The sequence below is a fragment of the Periplaneta americana genome, chromosome 1 (genome assembly GCF_040183065.1).
Source record: "Periplaneta americana isolate PAMFEO1 chromosome 1, P.americana_PAMFEO1_priV1, whole genome shotgun sequence".
In the NCBI taxonomy this organism is placed as follows: Eukaryota; Metazoa; Arthropoda; class Insecta; order Blattodea; family Blattidae; genus Periplaneta; species Periplaneta americana.
Window position 1 is genome coordinate 184,626,479 of NC_091117.1, and position 22,370 is coordinate 184,648,848.

The 22,370-nt window shown below is 35.7% G+C and overlaps 1 protein-coding gene across 1 annotated transcript in view; it reads left to right on the forward strand.

The window, feature by feature from the left end:
• The first annotated feature begins 4,050 nt into the window (after positions 1–4,050).
• The window catches only part of LOC138705118 (matrix metalloproteinase-2-like), a 672,465-nt gene continuing 654,145 nt past the window's right edge, over positions 4,051–22,370 (forward strand). Inside the window, exon 1 of the mRNA XM_069833774.1 lies at positions 4,051–5,267. Within this exon, the coding sequence (XP_069689875.1) occupies positions 4,935–5,267 (333 nt within the window). The 5' untranslated portion in view covers positions 4,051–4,934. The remainder of the gene's footprint in view (positions 5,268–22,370) is intronic.

Sequence of the window (22,370 nt, forward strand, 5' to 3'; positions counted from 1 at the left end):
CGGAATAAGAAATGAAGCTGTGATGGAAAGAGTAGGTGAAGAAAGAATGATGCTGAAACTGATCAGGAAGAGGAAAAGGAATTGGTTGGGTCACTGAGAAGAAACTGCCTACTGAAGGATGCACTGGAAGGAATGATGAACGGGAGAAGGGTTCGGGGCAGAAGAAGATATCAGATGATAGAAGACATTAAGATATGTGGATCATGAGGAAACGAAGACGAAGGCAGAAAATAGGAAAGACTGGAGAAAGCTGGGTTTGCAGTGAAAGATCTGCCCTTGGGCAGAACACTAAATGAATGAAATGCTTTATGGTTTTAAAAAATATATGCAAATTTGATATTATTTTTACAGGTAATTATTAGCTATTTTAATATTCTGAGTACTGTTTTATAAAGTGTAATGTATGTATATTAATCATGGAAAGTTTTGTTAATTTAGCTTTTATAATAGCTGATATATAACAAAAATGAATTTCACTAAATTTTTACAGGTCAGTAGTGTACCTCCCTCCTTAAAAACTGTAATGGATTCCGGACCCTTCATGAATTTCAAACAACTTTCTTAGTAGCTTTATAATATAAGCCTAGTGAACGTATGGTGATTGTGTTAATTGTATTTGATGGAAGTCTCTGAATAGGTCTACTGTTTCCTATATTTTTGTTACTTTCATGATAGACAATACTCCAATATGCATTACTGAAACAAAAAATATATCTGATATTCATCCATTTATTCATTCATAGTGTTCTGCCCAAGGGCAGATCTTTCACTGCAAACCCAGCTCCAATCTTTTCAATTTTCTGCCTTCTATGTCTGGTGAAAGGAATATAAAGAATATCTAATTAGCCGATTCCTAGGAAAGCAGAAAATAGGAAAGATTGTAGAAAGTTGGGTTTGCAGTGAAAGATCTGACCTTGGGCAGAACACTAAATGAATGAAATGCTTTACGGTTGTAAAAAAAAATATGAAAATTTGATATTATTTTTACAGGTAATTTATTAGCTATTTTTATATTCTGGGTAATGTTTTATAAAATGTAATGTATGTTGGTTGAGTGTTAGAGAAGGCCGTATGGCCTTAACACTCCCAGGTTAAATAAACCATTATTATTATTATTATTATTATTATTATTATTATTATTATTATTATTATTATTATTATTATTATATTAAGCATGAAAAGTTTTGATCATTTAGCTTTTATAGTAGCTGACATATAATAAAAATAATTAATTTCACTAAATTTTTACAGGTCAATAGTGTACCTTCCTCCTTAAAAACTGTAATAGTTTCCTAATCCTTCATGAATTTCAAACAACTTTCTTAGTAGCTATATAATACAAGCCTAGTGAACATATGGTGATTGTGTTACTTGTATTTGAGGGAAGTCTCGGAATAAGCCTACTGTTTCCTATATTTGTGTTACTTTCATGATAGACAATACTCCAATATGCATTATTGAAACAAAAAAATATATCTGGTATTCATTCATTCATAGTGTTTTTCCCAAGGGCAGATCTTTCACTGCAAACCCAGTATTCTCCAATGTTTCCTATTTTCTGCCTTCCATGTCTGGTGAAAGAAATATAAACAATATCCAATTAACTGATTCCTAAAACATTCCTCTTCTACTATTACATATGAAATTATTAGACCCTATAAGTTAACTGATAAGCTACTGTATAAGGCATGAAGTGGATTTTCCTTTTAAGATATAGGTTATATTTACCAATTTATCGTGTACAAACTCAAAGAAAATTATTTCTTTAATGGCTTCACTTTTCTTGTATTTCTATTTTCATTGGAATTCAGACAAGAAAATTTGTAGAAGGCAAAGGATAGAAATCTAAGTTAATACAGCTTGGCAAGACAGAGGTTCAAGAATTTAAAGTTTCCTTGGGAATAAAGATGATAATGTGAGTTCCATGTGACAATTTTACAGAACATGGGATGCCATGTGTCTATTAAAATTCATCTCCATCCACGCTTGGACTATTCCCTGGAAACGTGAGAATGAAGGAAGCGTTACACCAAACCAAGCCTAAATGGAAAAAGTTCTCTCTGATTCTACAATGGCGGATGACTATCGTTGATTTCTTTAGAGAAAGAGAAAATTGGCTTGAAAAAGAAACTTAGAAAATGAAGCATTTATATGGACTTAATATTGTCCTATGTGTTATTAGCAGAGACCGGAACTTTGGCAGAATGCCTTTTTAAATGTGCTAAATCTATATTCGTTTTGAAAGTAAATCTGTACGAATTCTACCTTTGTGATTGAAACGTCACAGTTTTATGTTGCCCTTTTCTGCCCTTTTTAATATATATGCCTAATTTACAAAATAAATATTTTTTGTCTTTATTTGATTATTTATATATTATTTATTAATTTATTATTATTAAAAATTGCCTACAGGTATATTTTAATTTATTTCTATAACCGCTACAATGTATATTATTGTCAGTTCATATTCTCTTTGTTACAATGAGTGCTGCCGTGCAAAAATGTATAACAATAAGCGTTTTAATTATCGCTTGTGTTTATTTGACAAGGCAACAATGAGTGCAGATATAACGTTATTTTTAACGGTCATTTTTCTTTCAGTTTTCATTGCGACGTTGTTGTAGCTAGCTAAATATTTCATATCGCAACATATCAGTATAACCAAACACAAAAATACACTTTCCAAGGCTACTGGGAAGAAGATTTCTTTGCTTCCAACAGTAATTTCAACATCGAGTCGAAAATCTCAATTTGCACTCGACTTATGTACAGCTTTTCTTGCTGCCGAAATCCCTTTGTGGAAAGTGCAAGGTTTTTGTAATTGCCTTTTATTGCGTATTTTATTTATAATGCCTTTTGCCTGCTTATTTGAGCTATTTATGATACCTTTTTGCCTGCCTATTTTAATGATTCATAATGCCTAAACTTCCGGTCTCTGGTTATTAGTAATCGCGAAATAAAATTTAAAGCATCATAATATTAAATTCTTGTTATAATATGTTACTTTACGCATAGGAATTCATGTAACTTACACTATATAGTTAGATTTTGACGGGAAACTTCTATTACAATTTTTAAATCTACCTATTGATTTCTATAATGACTAGCTAATTTTTCTTCAGATGAATTTTTATTTTTGTTGTGTGATGTTATTTTTCTTCAATTTCTTGTTTTATCATCCGTTATTTTCCTTTCTCTTCTTTATATATTTTTTCTCTTTCTATTTCACATTGGCCATTTTTACTTTCTTAATTTCTTCTCTCCGGAATTATTCTTCGTTTTTCACTATTTCTCTTTCTTTCATTTTATCTTTGATCTTTTCTACCCGTGTCATTATTTTCCTTTCTTTTTTCCTATTTACTTTCTATAATTCTTTCTTGCTTCTACCTCTCTTCTCTTATTCTTTTATCGTTCTTTCTCTCTTTCTGTATTCCTTCCTCCATCTTCTATTTTTCTTTTATCCTTCATGTATTTTCCTTCTTTATTTGTATATTCTTTCTAGTTACTCCCTTCTTCTTTAACCTATTTTCACTCTTCTTTTCTCTTTCTTTCTTCTTTATGTTTTTTACTCCTGTTTTCCTCTTCTCCTCCCTTCCCTTCTTTAAATCTTGCTTTATTCCTTCACTTTTGCATTTCTCCATTCTCTTATTCCATCTCTTGTTCCTAACAGACTTGGTAGTTTTCTCCATAATTATGTCTCTCTACGCTGTTCGAGATCTTATTAAGCTCTAAGTAAGAGCACCAACGGGGTTGAATAATGAACAAACTTTCAATCCACATGTTTGTAACAGGATTCAACTCGTTATCGAATCTGACGGATCGATGAATAACCTTACTCAGTGAAACGAATGAATGAACAAACGTCATATATAGCCGAGAGGATATTGGCCCTGGCTTGAATAATTCCAGCCATATCACATCGCACTGGGAAGACCTCCCCTCCACTACACACGTATTCACCATTCTGTCTCTACCAAACTTGGCTTCGTTCCAGTCTGCGCCGTCACAAGCGCTGTAGTAGTTAGGAGCGAGAGAGAGAGGGAGTCTCGTTCGGTTCGATGCCAGGGTCTCCCAGAATTGACTGTTGTCCCGTAGTACGCATGGCAGTCGGCACTCGGCGACTGCAGTTCGAGCCGGGCACACGGCTACTCAACACTCCACCCTACCGACACAAATGAGTGCAGGGACCCTATATGGGTCCCTCTTAAGCCCTTACAATCGCCGCCGCGGTGTCCCCCCCAGGAGTGGGGTCTGAAACAATACAGTAACGCAAACGTCAGTCATTTGTCTCACACTGAACGCGTTTATCGTTGTGGTTGTGCTTATTTTTGTTTTATTTCACTCGTAACCAAATTGAATGGTCGTGCCAGGAAGTGAGTCCGACGTGTTTGTTGTGGTATTTCTAGCCGTAACAAGTGTGGATGGATAAAAAGTCACTGTAGCCGTTGTCTGTGCAAAATGAAAACCACAACGCCTAACCGTGCTTGTCTTTCAAATGTTTTCTTTATCTGGTGACGTGGTGGTGGTCTGGTGATTCCCGCTGATAAAAAAAAAGTGAACTAGACAACAACGTGTTCCTTCCGCTCTATCTACATCCGACTTAAATTACACAAGTCGAATCTGTCATACATTGTTCGAGGTTATGTTCAGTCATTGTTCGCATCTCGTGGTGTGACAACAGCGCAACATTTTTCAAGCGAGACTCGCGAGGACAAATTTTTAATTTTTGGTGATATATATTTATTTTAACTTTTCTTTGTTATATTTGACATATTTTTCGTTACTTTATACAAGACAGTTTTACACTATGAAATCAACACAATAGAGGAAGACATGCTTTATGTGTTGCATGATACTGACTGCGAGCTATTTATAAATATTGTTACCATAACGACAGGTGTATTCAAAACTTATTACTTGAAAATACAATCGAGATGATGGCCGCATTATTGAGGTTAGAAATGCCGCCAGTGCTGGACTGTGAAGTAGACTGCAATGATGTGTGTCACACTACTAATGGAGGCAATAACATTGTTGTGATCCAAAGGATGAGCGGAAGGACTACAACAAGAAGATTGTGTGGTTTCAAAATGCGTGCTAGGTTCCAACATAGTGGTTGTCATAGTTTGTGTTGGACAGTGTTCTCGATAGTGGTTGTTACATTGGTGATGTGTCCTGGTTCAAGTTTCGGGATGCCTGTTCCAGGAAGACATGAAGGTCACAAGACAAGAGGTGTGCAAAAAAGGTCAATCATCGGAGATAATGTGGTGAGTACCATTTTCATCCTCGTTTTGAACATTATGACATATTACGTTTGAATGTTCGTGTCTGATAGGAGGGTTCTCAGATGTGGTTTCGTGGGCGTGTGTGATAGGGGTAGTTGTGGTGAATCACAAGGGGCGTGGAAGTAAGACGTTGGATAAAGAGGGAAGATCATTAAACAGTTGGTGTAGAGTGTTAATGATAGCATTAAAGTGTAATGTATTTTCTTATCTGTTACACTGAACATGCTGCACCATTACCAATAATTTCTTTGAAACAGGATACATAGTTAATATGCAGTTTTAATATAAGAAATTCTTTAATTAAAATCAGAATACTTTTCTATAAGTAAAAAAGAGACCAATCGGGAGGAAGTTAATTATTAATTAGAATACTATTAGTGAATTGATTTATGAAACTGATTTTTCACTTCCGTTTCATTCTATCGTGGAAACAATAATATCTACTGAAAATGCGGTGCATGGAACAGAAGAATGAGAATTTCACAGTGTGTAAACAAACGATTAAAAAATTGCTAACCCTTAAATTGACAATGTATCCTGTAGGATACAACAGGTTAAAAGGCTATATGCTATAATTTTAATAGAACAATAGAAAAAAATTGGTAGGAAAATTAAAATTTCACAATACTATAATATTGTCATTTCGATAGTTGTTTTCTTTACGGTTCGACAAGGTTTAATAAACTAGTGTGAGAAATGAAGCTTTGCCAGGTCAAAGGCTAAGCACTAAACTGATGCTCTAAATTAGGTTAATCCAATGTATAAAAATTGATGTGTTTTTAAATTTTTAATTATTCTGAGTCATCATATTCACTCTGTTTAATTTTTTTTTATTCACTTTATATTCATATATGTTTATTTTAATTGTCTTTCTACAAAATTTATGTAAACATTTAATATTGTAAAATTCATGTAGGAGAGTATACTGAGTCCTTCTGGGCTACCTCCAATGGGAGGCAGTTATTATCTTATTATCTCTAACTACAAAGGAAAGTATACATACATAAGTTTTCTGCCCATGGGCAGGTCTTCCACTGCAACCCAGCACTCTCAAAACTTTCCTATTTTCTGCCTTCCTCATAGTTATTTTATTATTTTTGGATGAAATCTTAATATGTATTATGACTTTATTTTATTTGAGGCTATGAAATCTTTTGTTGTATTGTCCCACGAACCCAAATAAATATAAAAGAAAGAAAAGAAAGCTTAAAGCTTAAAAGCATATTATCCACATTATCTTAATGTCTTCTATCATCTGTTATCTTCTTCTGCCTCGAACACTTCTCCCGTTCACTATTCCTAAAGGAAAGTATATGAATGATTAATGTTGTCATATTTACTATATTTTAAAAGTAAATGCATGCAGTATTAATTCGTGAGGCGGAAATATCTGAAACAGTTGTTGAAAAGTAATTGCTGTAGTATAGTAAGGAGGGTCTAATGTTGAAAGAAAAATTATTCTGACGTTACTTAAAGTAATGACAGCTACGACATTGTGATTTCTAAGGACTGACAACGTTTAATACCAACGATTATAAACTTCACAACGAAGAGCTATTAATCGGTCGAAAAATGGTGGTGATGGTCTGTCTTGATTAAAACCGGAACAAGTTAGTGTAGCTACGTAACTCGCGAGCATTACTATTCTTGTTATTATTCATTCATTCATAGTTTCTGCCCAAGGGCAGGTCTTTCACCGCAAACTAAGCATTCTCCAATCTTTCTTATTTTCTGCCTTCCTATTAGTCTCCGCATATGATCCATATATGTTATTAGGAATTATTAATTACAATTTATTATTTATTATTATTATTATTATTATTATTATTATTATTATTATTATTATTATTATTATTGTTATTATTATATAAAGCTATATACATGAAGACACAAACTCCGCGTTATGCTTTTCCCAAATCAAATATGATAGGCCTAAACTTCTATTTTTATGAAAACTCTTGTAGTAAGTTTGTACTCCATTATGTGATATATCATTGGCATTATATAGCGTATTATCAGTGGTTTAAATTGGTTCTTCCTTCAGCGTTGAAATCTAGAATAACCATAATCGTCTTCGTCTTTTTGTTTCTTGGATTTAGTCTCTATTCCCTATTTCATCATCAAGAGAACGAGTTGTGCACTCTTGTCAATGGGCGGCCAATAGTTTTTCATCCCTGTGGGTGTGTTGAAGTATCATCTTTGCGACTCTTTCTTTCCTTGTGCAGCCTTTGGATGTGGTTATACCCATGTTGTAGAGCAGCCGCGGCGAAAATGCGACTCACGAGCACATTGTGGCTCGCAGTGCTTTTCTCTCGCTTCCTACCTAAAACCCCCACCCTCTTACTCACTGGAGTCAAACTCCTTTCTATTTGTATTTGTCTCGGACCTGCGAGTGGCGTATCGTCGCAATATCTCTCTCGAAACCATGTACCTCTATAAAAAAACGAAAGTTACAAGTAGGATGGGAGGATGCATTCTTTTGCTTACAATATGATGAAAATATTAAATGTATGATTTGTTCACAAATATTAAGGAAAACGGTTGTATAACATAAAACGGCATTATAAGTTACTACATGTTACTGATGAAACATTAAAAGGTTAAGTATTATTATTATTATTATTATTATTATTATTATTATTATTATTATTATTATTATTGTTGTTATTATTATCATTATTATTATTATTATCTCTGTACGTCGATTCTTTTACGGCAGATGTACGAATAATGCGGTTAGATTTTCAATTTAAACTCACAGATTTACAATGTGACGTTAAATGAAAACTAGATGTAAGGACTTGACAGATATTGAACTTTTGAAATCTTTGGAAAAAAATAAATATTTGAAGCTTCGTTCTTTCACTTGCTCTGTTGAAGCCATGTTCGCTGTAACTTACGTTTGTGAAAAATTATTTTGAACAATGAAAATAGTAAAAATCAAATTTAGATCACGACTGACAGACAAATACCTTCGTGATCAACTACGATTGGCAGTATGTGACATAATTCCTGATTTTGAAACTTTGTCGCAGAGACATTCTGAAGACAGTTCATTTTAGGTTGTGATAATGTGTCCTATGTTTTCTTGTTCATTTCTTTCTTCGTTACACGTCCTAAACATTAACTTCCCCTTCGGTTGTCCGCCTCCCTCCATAGGTGCTACGCACATTGCAGCTTACACAGTGGCTCGGCGCACCATGGCCTTTTCGCACGGTGTATATAGATTGAAGATATTCAGTTCTGTTCTGATATTTTCACTATTTATCTATCTAGAAGGATTACACCTGCTACCAAACGTAGGAATTTCATTTCTTTTGCTCTATTGTCCTCCCGTCTGTCCTATTAATTGTTCAGTTTTCAGACCCATAGCCTATGTTAGTACCAGAACTATCATCAATTTATCAAATTTAATTTGAGTATCTTTCCGAATCGTGTCCATTAGTGTATAGTATGTACGTATGTCTTGTTGTATAAAACTTGCTTAGTTTAATATTTATATCTTCCTTTTGCAGTACGATATATATGGATCCTCAAAGAGGTGGTTGACATTGTTTGCCTGTCGTATTATCCTGTCATGTGTCATTGCATATCATGTGGTATTTTCATTAAATGTCGTCCACACCTGTGGAGTAACGGTCAGCGCGTCTGGCCGCGAAACCAGGTGGCCCGGGTTCGAATCCCGGTCGGGGCAAGTTACCTGGTTGAGGTTTTTTCCGCTGTTTTCCCTCAACCCAATACGAGCAAATGCTGGGTAACTTTCGGTGCTGGACCCCGGACTCATTTCACTGGCATTATCACCTTCATATCATTCAGACGCTAAATAACCTAGATGTTGACACAGCGTCGTAAAATAACCCACTAAAAAAATTCATTAAATGTCTTTGTCTCAGATTTTCATATTAGGCCTATGCAGTTTACAACTTCAGTCACCTTATTCACTGCAATTTGTAGATCTATTGACTGTTTCTCTCAAGATGAAACGAAGAAAATTTCTTGCCATTATCTTTATGATGTTTACTATATTTCTGTACATATCATACATACACAGGGTGTTTCAGAAATATTTCGACAAACCTTGGGGGCATGTTCCTCACACCAAAACAAGAAAAAAAAAGTTTACATAAACATATGTCCGAAAATTCTTAGTTTTTTTAGTTAGTAATGTAAGAATATTAGAATGTTAGATATTGTCAGCTTGGCAGCAAGTGTTAAAACGTTAATCAATTCGGAAATACCATATTTATAACATTGAGAATGAGAATGAGAATGTCAAAGATGGATTTATTACGCTTTCGGAATATTAAAATGTCGAAACATTATTCTAAGGAGAATTTTACTCCCGCGGTGGCTGAGTGGTCAGACCTCCAGTCTGTCACGCAGGCGGGCCGAGTTCGAGTCCCGGTTAGGCCTGGGAATTTTTATTGAAAAATCGATGGTAACACTTGTAGCCGATAAGGTCGCAGTTGAGGTTTATTCTCGGGATTCTCCCGTTTTTCCCCATGTTAGGCATGTACATCATTCCGCCACCATTTCGTCATCATTTCATAGCTGTCCACATCTGTGGAGTAACGGTTAGCGCGTCTAGCCGGGAAACCAGGTGGCCAGGGTTCGATTCCCGGTCGGGGCAATTTACCTGGTTGAGGTTTTTTCCGGGGTTTTCTCTCAACCCAATATGAGCAAATGCTGGGTAACTTTCGGTGTTGGGACCCCGGACTCATTTCACCGGCATTATCACCTTCATCTCATTCAGACGCTAAATAACCTAATCTGTTGATAAAGCGTCGTAAAATAATCTACTAAAATAAAAAAATTTCATAGCATTCCCCGATCGCCGGCTGGCCTAGGGAAGAGGGGGGGGGGGTTGCCTGCTCGAAACCTGGGTACGCAGAGAACCTTAGTGTAGTCAGCCGATTTGAGTTTGGCAATGCGCCTAGCTTGAGGCTAGTGCAATAGATCGTAACACGTCGCAGTGCTGGGCCATAGTGCCCCCCTCCCGTAAATTTCATTCCAATTCCATGCCAAGCAGAATTTTGTCACAGAATATCTAGCGTAGTTTATCGTTGAAGCCTTTTGTTTCGACCTGTAATAAATGAACGTTCAGTGGGCCTGCAGTGTTGTGGTCATCAGCTTGACGCAAGATATCCATTTAAGGGAACACGGGACACAATACTGGTCAACAGACAATACGATGGAATTCTAAGCCACGACCCTGACTTCAAGTCGGATAAACATTGTTTTATTTTATTACTCTCATTTGAGACTAAATTCTTGGACTTCATGGCTACAAACCCAGTAGACCAGCCGTGGCGAAAAGGCCATGGTGCGCCGAGCCACTGTGTAAGCTGCAACGTGCATAGCACCTATGGAGGGAGGCAGACAACCGAAGGGGAAGTTAATGTTTAGGACGTGTAACGAAGAAAGAAATGAACAAGAAAACATAGGACACATTATCACAACCTAAAATTAACTGTCTTCAGAAAGTCTCTGCGACAAAGTTTCAGAATCAGGAATTATGTCACTTACTGCCAGTCATAGTTGATCACGAAGGTATTTGTCTGTCAGTCGTGATCTAAATTTGATTTTTACTATTTTCATTGTTCAAAATAATTTTTCACAAACGTAAGTTACAGCGAACATGGCTTCAACAGAGCAAGTGAAAGAATGAAGCTTCAAATATTTATTTTTTTCCAAAGATTTCAAAAGTTCAATATCTGTCAAGTCCTTACATCTAGCTTTCATTTAACGTCACATTGTAAATCTGTGAGTTTAAATTGAAAATCTAACCGCATTATTCGTACATCTGCTGTAAAAGAATCGACGTACAGAGATAATGATAATGATAATGATAATGATAATGATAATGATAATGATAATGATAATGATAATGATAATAATAATAATAATAATAATAATAATAATAATAGTAATAATAAACCTTTTAATGTTTCATCAGTAACATGTAGTAACTTATAATGCCGTTTTATGTTATACAACCGTTTTCCTTAATATTTGTGAACAAATCATACATTTAATATTTTCATCATATTGTAAGCAAAAGAATGCATCCTCCCATCCTACTTGAAACTTTCGTTTTTTGTAGAGGTACATGGTTTCGAGAGAGATATTGCGACGATACGCCATTCGCAGGTCCGAGACAAATACAAATAGAACGGAGTTTGACTCCAGTGAGTAAGAGAGTGGGGGTTTTAGGTAGGAAGCGAGAGAAAAGCACTGCGAGCCACAATGTGCTCGTGAGTCGCATTTTCGCCGCGGCTGCAGTAGACTCGAAATCGGTTCCTAGTAAGGAAGTGCAGAAGTGCCTTCCTCTCACAGAGACTGGATGTTGTGCCTTGTGTACAGTAGTGGCAAAAAAAAAAAACCGGACCGACCCTTGTAGCTGATTTCAGAGTCACAGATTCAAATTTTGCTAGTTACAAAACACATCCATGTTGTATAATTAATTGCAACAATGAAATTTATTGCATTTGTTCAATTCTTACCGTCTTTTGTTTCCTTCAGTGCCTCAAACTTACAGACGAAAAAACTTTGACAGTTTTATTTTCATCTGGCATCAATATTACATTTATACGGGCTATTCCATATGAAATCGATCAGTAAAAAACCTTGCATTTTCTTTATACTCTAATTTTTTCCCTATTTATACAAGGTGCTGAGGACAGTGCATTTTCAAAAATATACTATCGAAAGTCAAACGGTTTTCGTACTATTGAGCGAAAAATTTAGCGTATTTTATAAAAACAAGCCTCTTTTAGCGCTCAGAACTCTGGAACAATTTACTGCAGAACATTGAACGGGAGCTCATTTTGAAGCTGACATTTAGTAGGTTATGATAAGAAGTAATACTTATTTTTATTATATACAGAGAGACAGATAATCTGATTTTACTTACTTTTAGGCTTTTTGGCCATTTGTAAAAATGTAAAAAATATTGAGAAAAAGCCTTGCATTATTAAGAGGGATTCGCCATTGTTTGCTTAGTGGCTCGGCAATAAGTTTCGAGGGTATTAAACAAATTATTTTCACACGCCTAGACTTGAACGGCGCAATACTCCACGCACTGGCCGAGAGCTGAAGATACGCGAGCATTGGGCGTCATATTACTCCTGTGTTCATGAAAACTTGTGATAAAGCTAGCCCAGCCATGACTGCTAGACGACACATCACGTGTTTGTCTCCTGGCCTTGCTTGTCTGGACTACCTACAGTCAGCTGGTTAGTTCACGCGCGTACTATTGATTTTCTTTATTTGATATGTTCAATACTTTCTTATCAACGGTGCACCAGTAAAAAATATGTTTTTATTTGTACTTTCAATGCTGAATCTAAATATACCGTATATTTTAAAAATATTTTTTCGTGGGCAAAGGCGTCTTGATGAAGAAAAATCTAAATTTCTCCATTTCCATAAAAAGTAAGAAAAACTGTTTACATGTCAATATAAACTTTAATTTATCAGCATCAAAATATACCATGATTTTGATCATTGGGTGAAAGGGTTTCGGAGCCACAAGAGTTTAAAGTTGCTAATTTTATGAAAATACGATAAATTTAAATATTTTTAATTTAAACACTATGAAGTTCTGATACCTGAAACTTTGCACAAAGCTTTGTATCACAGTTGTCAACGGACAGAAAAAGTTTCATTGTATTTAAAAATTGCAAGGTCAATTTTCTCTATATTTCGGTCGATTTGAGATGGAATAGCCCATACCTCTATTCGGCAAAGATAACTGCGTATTTTTACATTAAATAGCAGTACATACCTCTGGCTTCACTATCCATATTGAAATTACCACAGTTTGACACAATGCACAGCACAGGATTCTTTTGTATCAGCTACAAGGATGGGTCCGGTTTTTTTTTTTTTGCCTCTACTGTGCATGCCGACCGAATATCGCTACATGAGAAGCCTTCGCGTGAGTGCAATATTCTAACTTACTGAAGGAGTCACTCCTTGAGGATTTATGATAATTTAAATGTTTTATACTATAAGAATATTATAAATATTGAACATCATTCTACATGGAGAGTATTTCGCATCCACCTAGAGGGTTTATCGCAACGTCATATTTTGAGATTTTGTAGAACTAATTATGCGTGACATGGTGGAATGAAATTAATAATTATATATAATAAATTTTCAGTCAAATACACTTTTCAGTTTGTGAGGTCAGATAATCTGTTACATCACAATATTTATTACAAAGTCACTAATATTTTCGACTTTAAAAAGTCATCATCAGGTGCATGAGATGCAAATAATTTTAAATTAGGTGATAGTTGATCTAACAATTAATGATATAGTAAGTAATGCACGTGCTGGCATTTACAAGTATATAAGTTTCGTGCCTCTTGAGGTAAACTGTACATGGTAAAGCTGAACACTGATGCTAGGTTCTCGTATGTGTATAAAACAAGGAAAGGCACAGCATGATATTAACTTTATACAATTAAGGCTGAGTATTCTCATTAGGTCATATCATTAAAATTAAATTTGTACAATTTGATATTAACTGTGTTAAAATGTTATATATAATGTATAAATTTAAAAGGGATGGAAAAAGCTGTGATGCAAATGCTGTTGGTAGGAGAGAACGCAGTCTAATTCGTCGTGGTGAATGCCATATTTGTATAGTTGTTCAGTTGTTTACGTCCAGACAATATTAGTGACTTTGTAATAAATATTGTGATGTAACAGATTATCTGACCTCACAAACTGAAAAGTGTATTTGACTGAAAATTTATTATATATAATTATTAATTGCATTCACACTTTTCTGAACCAACATGTCTTTTAAATTCATGGTGGAATGAGATTCGATGGGATCAGCAGGACACTGGTATTAGTCTAAAACAGGCCTGCACAAAGTTTGCGCTCTCCGAGCCGGCTCACAGCTCATGAGCGGAATGCAGATATTAGCTGCGCTCTGTATAAGGGTGGACTGGAAGATGGGGTGATCTCGTACAAAATATACACAAGGTGTTCATGAAATGAATTCCCGTTCAGTGTTTACAAAACTATCTTGCACTATTATTAATTAATAAAGAAATATTTATTTTACAGAAATAATAGAAATTCTATAGCTACTTAAATGTACAATATCATTTTGTTATATTTTTATTTATCAGTACATGAAAATGAGGTTTTATGCTGTTGGCAGCTGAAAGGAACAGTAGCCTACTGATCGTAATGAAACATGTTACAGATGTTCGATGTCTGCCTTTATTAAAGTTGATTATAGAAAACAGTTGCTCACAAATATAAATGTTGAGCCAAACATAGCAATCATTTTCACAGGCAGCCTGTGTAGTCGTGGATATTATTGGTAATGTTTAGTCTTGTAAAACTCAACCAGGCTAGTAGTATTATTCAAACGGTCTTTAGCCCTTAGGTCACATTGAAGGTCAATAAGTTCGAGCTGTAAATCGTTAAATGTTACGTTCCGTCTTTTAGATTCCTCCATACTGCACTGTAGCAGTAGATAATCAACGTGAAACAGTTACTGAGAATAGGCCTACACACTGCACTCCACTAGATAACTGAGTGGTCGTTTCCCTCTCTCTACCTATATAGCAAGTCTATGTCATTCTGACGTATCTTCCTCTCCGTTTCGGCGAGCGGTAAACACCGCTCTCCCGCTCCGAAGGAGCGCGCGCGCTCGTTGAGCGCTGTTTGTGCAGGCCTGGTCTAAAATAATCCTAGGTATAATATTGACAAAAAACAAGCGTCTATGGACTGTGCAGAATTCTAACCATGAAGACCATGGTTAAATCAGAATGTTCTTCCACACACTCTGGCCAATGAAACTTGAAACAATTTATGGACATACTTTATTTTGTCTGAATTTGGGGAACACATTTATCATAGTGAATATTTATCGTCGTCATCATCGTCAACATGCTCATCATCCAACCATATCTCCACCGTAATCATCATTACGATCATCGTCTAACTACCAATTCAGGATATAGGTTGGATAAGCTCATACCACAGTCTAGTATATAGTCACGAAGCTCAATACATAGGGAATATGCATCCATAGATAGTTGCTAACCACTAGGATCGCTACTATCGCCTTATTACAGACATTGCGAAATACTACCGGCACAGTCTATTGTTCCTAGTACTCTCACAACTCAAGCTTCGTGACTGTATATACTAGGCTGTGCTTATACGCTGGCCCGCTCTGAATTTCTTCTTTGGTAATCCTCTATTCATTCTAGTGGTGTGAGAGATTCCTGGTTATCAGATTGCTACATACAGTGGATAAAAAATGTATTTGTACACTTTCAATAAAGAGAAAATTTAATTATACATGCACGTAATATTCGTTTCTCTAAGAATCCTTTAATCTTATTTCGATAATGTTGACACGCCCTTTAATGTTTTTCATTTATCATTTCAATTTCACTTACCTTAATTTTAATTTTAATTACACTTCAATTATAAGATAAGTTGAGCACAAATTAAGTATTTGGACAGCCCTATTCTAGGTTATAAAACGTTTGTAGGCTTCTTTAGGTGTACCACATCAGTAAGTACAGCACAATGAAGCAGTTCTTATCGTTTGAAGTCAATACAGGGACATCATTTTATTTTTACTAACATTTCTAATATTAACCTGGCTATACCTTTGGATGAACGGTTGCTAACACCTTCCACGACTGGAGTTAGATGATACTGGCGTAATATACTATGTATAGGAAGGAAGAAAAGTAGTTCATCCATTTACGTAAACTAGGCAATATTGTGATTTTGAGTTTGATAATTTTCATTAGGTTTTTGTTTAATCAAAATACAGTACAGAATTAACAATGAGTTTTTTTATTCACGAACTGAGCTGTCCATGCGGACGTATTCATTATGCAGTGTATATTATACTTTCTATAGCACATTAGCGTACACTATAGAGAATGAAGTTAAATTGAAAAATAATAAAATATGGATATTTGAACACTTTTTGAAAATGATGGCCGTTCATTTCGATACACACTTCAGTTCTAATGTGCATATTATCGCACTAGACTATTGCACCTAATTCCAATTACCAGTTTTGTCCTTCGTACCAGTAACTCATGTTGAAATAATTCTGTGCTTACTCTATAAAAGAGTACCTTACGTACTGTAAATTCAATCTTAACTTCTGCCCGACCCGAAATATACTGTCCGTCCAAGTGGTTATGTCGCAGGGTCGTAGAAAGGAGGAAAATCACGTAAAAGGTAATTACTTAACGAGACCCTTTTATTTAAGTTATTTTAAACAGTTGTATAATATTACGTAGACGTCCAATTCCGAACAGAAATTAATGTTTTCAGAAAAGAGCTAAGACAGTCCAGCCACTAGCCTTTACAAAGAGGCGAATAGAAGCGCGTGGGGGAAACCGGGATGCGACGTAGGCAAATGGACGACAGTACCTGTGCGAAAATGATTCAATATTGAAAGCTCTTTCGTCACTGGAAAACGCGAACATATTTTTGGAACGTGCTGTTTACGTCTTGGATCTGTGTGGAGGACGGTTGAACTTCATTAGTAGAAGGAGTGGGAGTGAAGTACATTCAAAAACTCAGGTACAATAAAAATTGAAGTAAAAATAAAATGATGTCCCTGTACAAAGAACTACACCCGCACCAAATCCTCAACGCACAACTCAATTTCAGAACACACACACACTTTTTGTCTCCACATTACACTACACAAACACACCCCCACAGGAAACGCAATCAGAAGGCGAGAAGACCACCCAGTTCTGAGAATAGCTCACAGGCCGAAACTAGTCAACAAGGTACCGTAAGCTAGTATTTAACACGTGAAAGCAATATAAACTTTATATTCTGAGTGATATTGTGTTAAAAGTTGTGTAATCAAGATGTATAAACTTTTTGGTTGGAAAACTGGATAATATGAGGGGATTTAAAAAAAACTTGCGCTGACAGAAGATATTAATTAATAAAACAGTGTTAATTCAGAACCCTGAGTCCACACCTGTGGAGTAACGGTCAGCGCGTCTGGCCACGAAACCAGGTGGTCCGGGTTCGAATCCCGGTCGGGGCAAGTTTTATCTGGTTGAGGTTTTTTCCGGGGTTTTCCCTCAACCCAATACGAGCAAATGCTGGGTAACTTTTGGTGCTGGACCCCGGACTCATTTCACGGCATTATCACCTTCATTTCATTCAGACGCTAAATAACCTGAGGTGTTGATACAGCGTCGTAAACTAACCCAATAAAAAAAAGAACCCTGAGCAGTACCATGAAAACGCGTTTCAAGGATCATAGCTAAATTATCCAAGAGTACGAAATGAGTACGATAGCCTACGTTTAGCTAGTTGGTAAGCAAGTACTAACAACCACAGTTTCAACAGTAATTACGTTTCTAAATTAAATATTAATAGTACGATCTAGACTCAATTCCGGTAACACACAATAATGCATATTCGGCATGAAGACAGGTATAATATCTTGAGGCCTACTCGAAATAAAAATGGCGACTTTCTATAATATTGTGAAAATCAATAAGAGATTTTCACAGATACGCATATCACACCTGTCATACCAAGAACATAATTTTTCTGTGCACAGCCATTTCTCCCGAACAACTGTGTTGATTTTGTTCATATTCAGTCTGCGAGTCAATTCAGCCAAGACCTCCAATTACTTTGCCTCGTCCTTGAGCTATATGTTAAACGGAAGCCTTTAATACGTGCGCACGAAGTAAACATAGAAGAAATAATCTATTTCAATGACCGGTCTCTTTGGCCCATTTCGAATTAATTGTCGTGATTGTTTAGACTTGATTAACAAACTTCGTTGGTTACATAAGGTAATAGCCCATTGAGCAAGGTCACAGCTTCCGATGACACAATGCATTAGGCCTACTAGGTCAACAACATGCAACTAGTCTCTGTGCGAGAGAATCAAACCGGGATGAGCATAATTTCATAGAAGAGACAAAAATTTATATGTTTTCCGTCTTGTGATTTGTTTGTGTTTTCTTAAGCAATGATTTCACCTTGGAATTCAGTCATTTGTTTGTCAGTTAAATAGCCTCAATGTGGCTGTAAAGAGCTTAAGAGACCGAATCATATAAAGATTTCATCTAAGTACAAAGTTTCGTATAATAATAATAATAATAATAATAATAATAATAATAATAATAATAATATAATAATAATAATAATAATAATATTACTACGGCATGGCGCGTCCTCAGGTTGCGGATAGAGGAGACGACCTCCAGATATGGAGGGTAGCTGCGAATATATTGAATAAGCAGTCGCAGACAGCCGATGAGGGGTGGTCCTCCAGCTTGGGGGTTGGGCGAAGGGCTAACAACCCATCACCGTAAAAAACAGCTTGTTACGAAACCTTCAAATAAACCTCGGAATGGGACTGATTCTCTGGCACGACCACAGCAAAGGAATAAATATGGGAAATGCCTGTTATTATTCGGTTGAGAAGCTTGTATCATCCAGTCTGTTGTCAAAAAATCTGAAAGTTAGAATTTATAAAACAGTTATATTACCGGTTGTTCTTCATGGTTGTGAAACTTGGACTGTCACTTTGAGAGAGGAACATAGGTTAAGGGTGTTTGAGAATAAGGTGCTTAGAAAAATATTTGGGGCTAAGAGGGATGAAGTTGCAGGATAATGGAGAAAGTTACACAACACAGAACTGCACGCATTGTATTCTTCACCTGATATAATTAGGAACATTGGATCCAGACGTTTGAGATGGGCAGGGCATGTAGCACAGGAATGCATATAGAGTGTTAGTTGGGAGGCCGGAGGGAAAAAGACTTTTGGAGAAGCCGAGACGTAGATGGGAGTATAATATTAAAATGGATTTGAGGGAGGTGGGATATGATGATAGAGACTGGATTAATCTTGCTCAGGATAGGGACTAATGGCGGGCTTATGTGTACTTCCGGGTTCCTTAAAAGCAAGTAAGTAATAATAATAATAATAATAATAATAATAATAATAATAATAATAAATTTTATTAATTTAAATTTACTTTGATTGAGGTTCTGAGTAATGCATAATAAATAAATAAATAAATCAATCAATAAATAAATAAATAAATAAATAAATAAATAAATAAATAAATAAGAAAAAATATAGAAATAAATGAGCAAATAAATATTAGTTCTAAGAAAATAACCATAATGAAACGAATTACTCATCACTATCATCAACTTAAGTATTAACTTCAAGGGATGGCTGTCATGGGCCTGTTTCAACTTCACAATGTTAATTTACTGTGTATTTAATACCAAAATTTCGTCAACATCATAATTATCTAATGTGTGGAGTTGGCTCTCCAGTTCATTTCGTCCTTACTTTTATGAGTAGGCTTATTATAAATTATTCGCTTTATATTGAAAAGGAGTGAAACTTCCTGGTCACGTAATCAACCAAGAAGATAAAGAGAAGCTAAGAGATATAGTGTGTTCGATGAGAGGGATATTACAGTGTTAAGATTCTCTGTTTCGAAAATTTAAATTACTAGGCCTACGTATGACTTCGCCTATAGGATGGGCGAAAGAAGTGGGGGAGGGGATGTAATCTGTGAAAAATCAAGCTAAAGTAGCGACACGTATAAAACACATACGACAGATAAATGTTTATGGTGAATGTAATTGATGTAAGGGTGGCTCGTATACAAAAATGTGAGATCACTATCACAGGAAATAATGTGCTGATGACAATAACATAATCATGTATGACGTGGCATGTCAGAAAAACTCTGATTCTTGTAGGCCTACATCGCAAAGATTGATCATTTCAGTGTAGCAGGTTCAGTGTCGAAAGTTGTGGTTGTTTAAAAATGATAATTGCAGAGACTAAGTCTGAATAAATTAGAAAGGTTCCGTTATAAGGTGCTGTACTTCATGCCGGCGTCAAGTTATTACATTCTGATTATGTAATTTGACAAGTCTATCGTGTAAGTTTTTTTTAATGCAGTTTTGTTGTATGAACATACGTTACGTCATTCTATCATAGGGGTTTCAGCGTAATTGTTACAGAAGAGTTCACGACCTCAGCCTTCTTAATCTGCTGCAATTGCGTTGTCATTGCCGTAACATTGGTACTTCCGCGCTGTGAACCTGCATCATACCACAGTCTAGTATATACAGTCACGAAGCTCAATATGTAGTAAATATGCACCCATAGATAGTTGTTAACCACTAGGATCGCTAATATCGCCTCATTATAGACAATGCGAAATAGTACCGGCACAGTCTAGTGTTCCTAGCACCCTCAAAACTCAAGCTTCGTGACTGTATATGGGCTATTCCATCTCAAATCGACCGAAATATAGAGAAAATTGACCTTGCAATTTTTAAATACAATGAAACTTTTTCTGTCCGTAGACAACTGTGATACAATGCTTTGTGCAAAGTTTGAGGCATCAGAACTTCATAGTGTTTAAATTTAAAATCTTTAAATTTATCGTATTTTCATAAAATTAGCAACTTTAAACTGTTGTAGCTCCGAAACCCTTTCACCCAATGATCAAAATCATGGTTTATTTTGATGCTGGAAAGTTAAAGTTTATATTGACATGTAAACAGTTTTTCTTACTTTTTTTTTATGGAAATGGAGAAATTTAGATTTTTCTTCATTAAGACGCCATTGCCCACGAAAAAATATTTTTAAAATATATGGTTAGATTCCGCATTGAAAGTATAAATAAACACATATTTTTTACTGGTGCACGGTTGATAAGAAAGTATTGATCTAGCCGAGGGAAGCAAGGCCAGGAGACAAACACTTGATGTTTCGTCTAGTGGCGCATAGCTGGGCAAGCTTTATCACAGGTTTTCATAAACACAGGAGTAAAATGACGCCCAACACCTGCTTATCTTCATCTCTCGGCCAGTGCGAGCGGTATTGCTCCGTTCAAGCCCAGGCGTATGAAAATTTATTTAACACCCTCGAAACTTATTGCCGTGACACTAAGCAAACAATGCCGAATCCCTCTTAATAATGCAAGGTTTTTTTCTCAATATTTTTTTTACATTTTTACAAATGGGCAAAAAGCCTAAAAGTAAGTAAAATCAGATTATCTCTCTCTCTCTCTCTCTCTCTCTCTCTCTCTGTATACAATAAAAATAAGGATTACTTCTTAACATAACCTACTAAATGTCAGCTTCAAAATGAGCTCCCGTTCAATGTTCTGCAGTAAATGGTTCCAGAGTTCTGTGCGCTGAAAGAGACTTGTTTTTATAAAATACGCTAAATTTTTCGCTCAATAGTACGAAAACCGTTTGACTTTCGATAGTAAATTTTTGAAAATGCACTCTCCTCAGCACCTTGTATAAATAGGGAAAAAATTAGGTTATAAAAAAATGTGAGGTTTTTTACTGATCGATTTAATATTGAATAGCCCTTATGGACAATGCGAAATAGTACCGGCACAGTATATTGTTCCTAGCACCCTCACAACTCAACCTTCGTGACTGTATATACTAGACTGAGATCATAGTCTACTACAAAGGCGAATGAAACATTCTGTACAGTATAAAAAAAACGTTCGGAATTAGATTCAAGGGAGCCCATGAAATCCAGAGGCTTGGGACAACTCTTTAGAAAATATTCGGTCTATGTAATAGATTATTATGGCACACCCGTACGAGTAGTAGAAGAGCCATTACGGCTATGATTGAATAAAATAAAGTAAATATATTTAATTATTAAGATTGTGAATCTACACTTAAAGCAGGGGTTCCCAACCGGTGTGTCGCACAGCTCCATGAAATGTGTCGCGAAATTTTGGAATTCAAAAATAAATTTTATGCGATTCAGAAAGTCCCTTTACAACGCATTTTTATTTGAAATGAAGTCTTTGATATGGTACATTTTATTTTTAGACGGATTTTACCAATGAAACGTGAACACCTGCAACAATGCTCAGTTCAGTTTTTCAACCATAAGGCCACGTATAGAGAAACTTTGTGCAACCCACCAAGCGCAGACTTCACATTAATTTAAATAGGCGAGTTTTCAAAAACGATAACAAAAATTTTTATCGAATATCCACATAGATAGGTTGGGATTTTT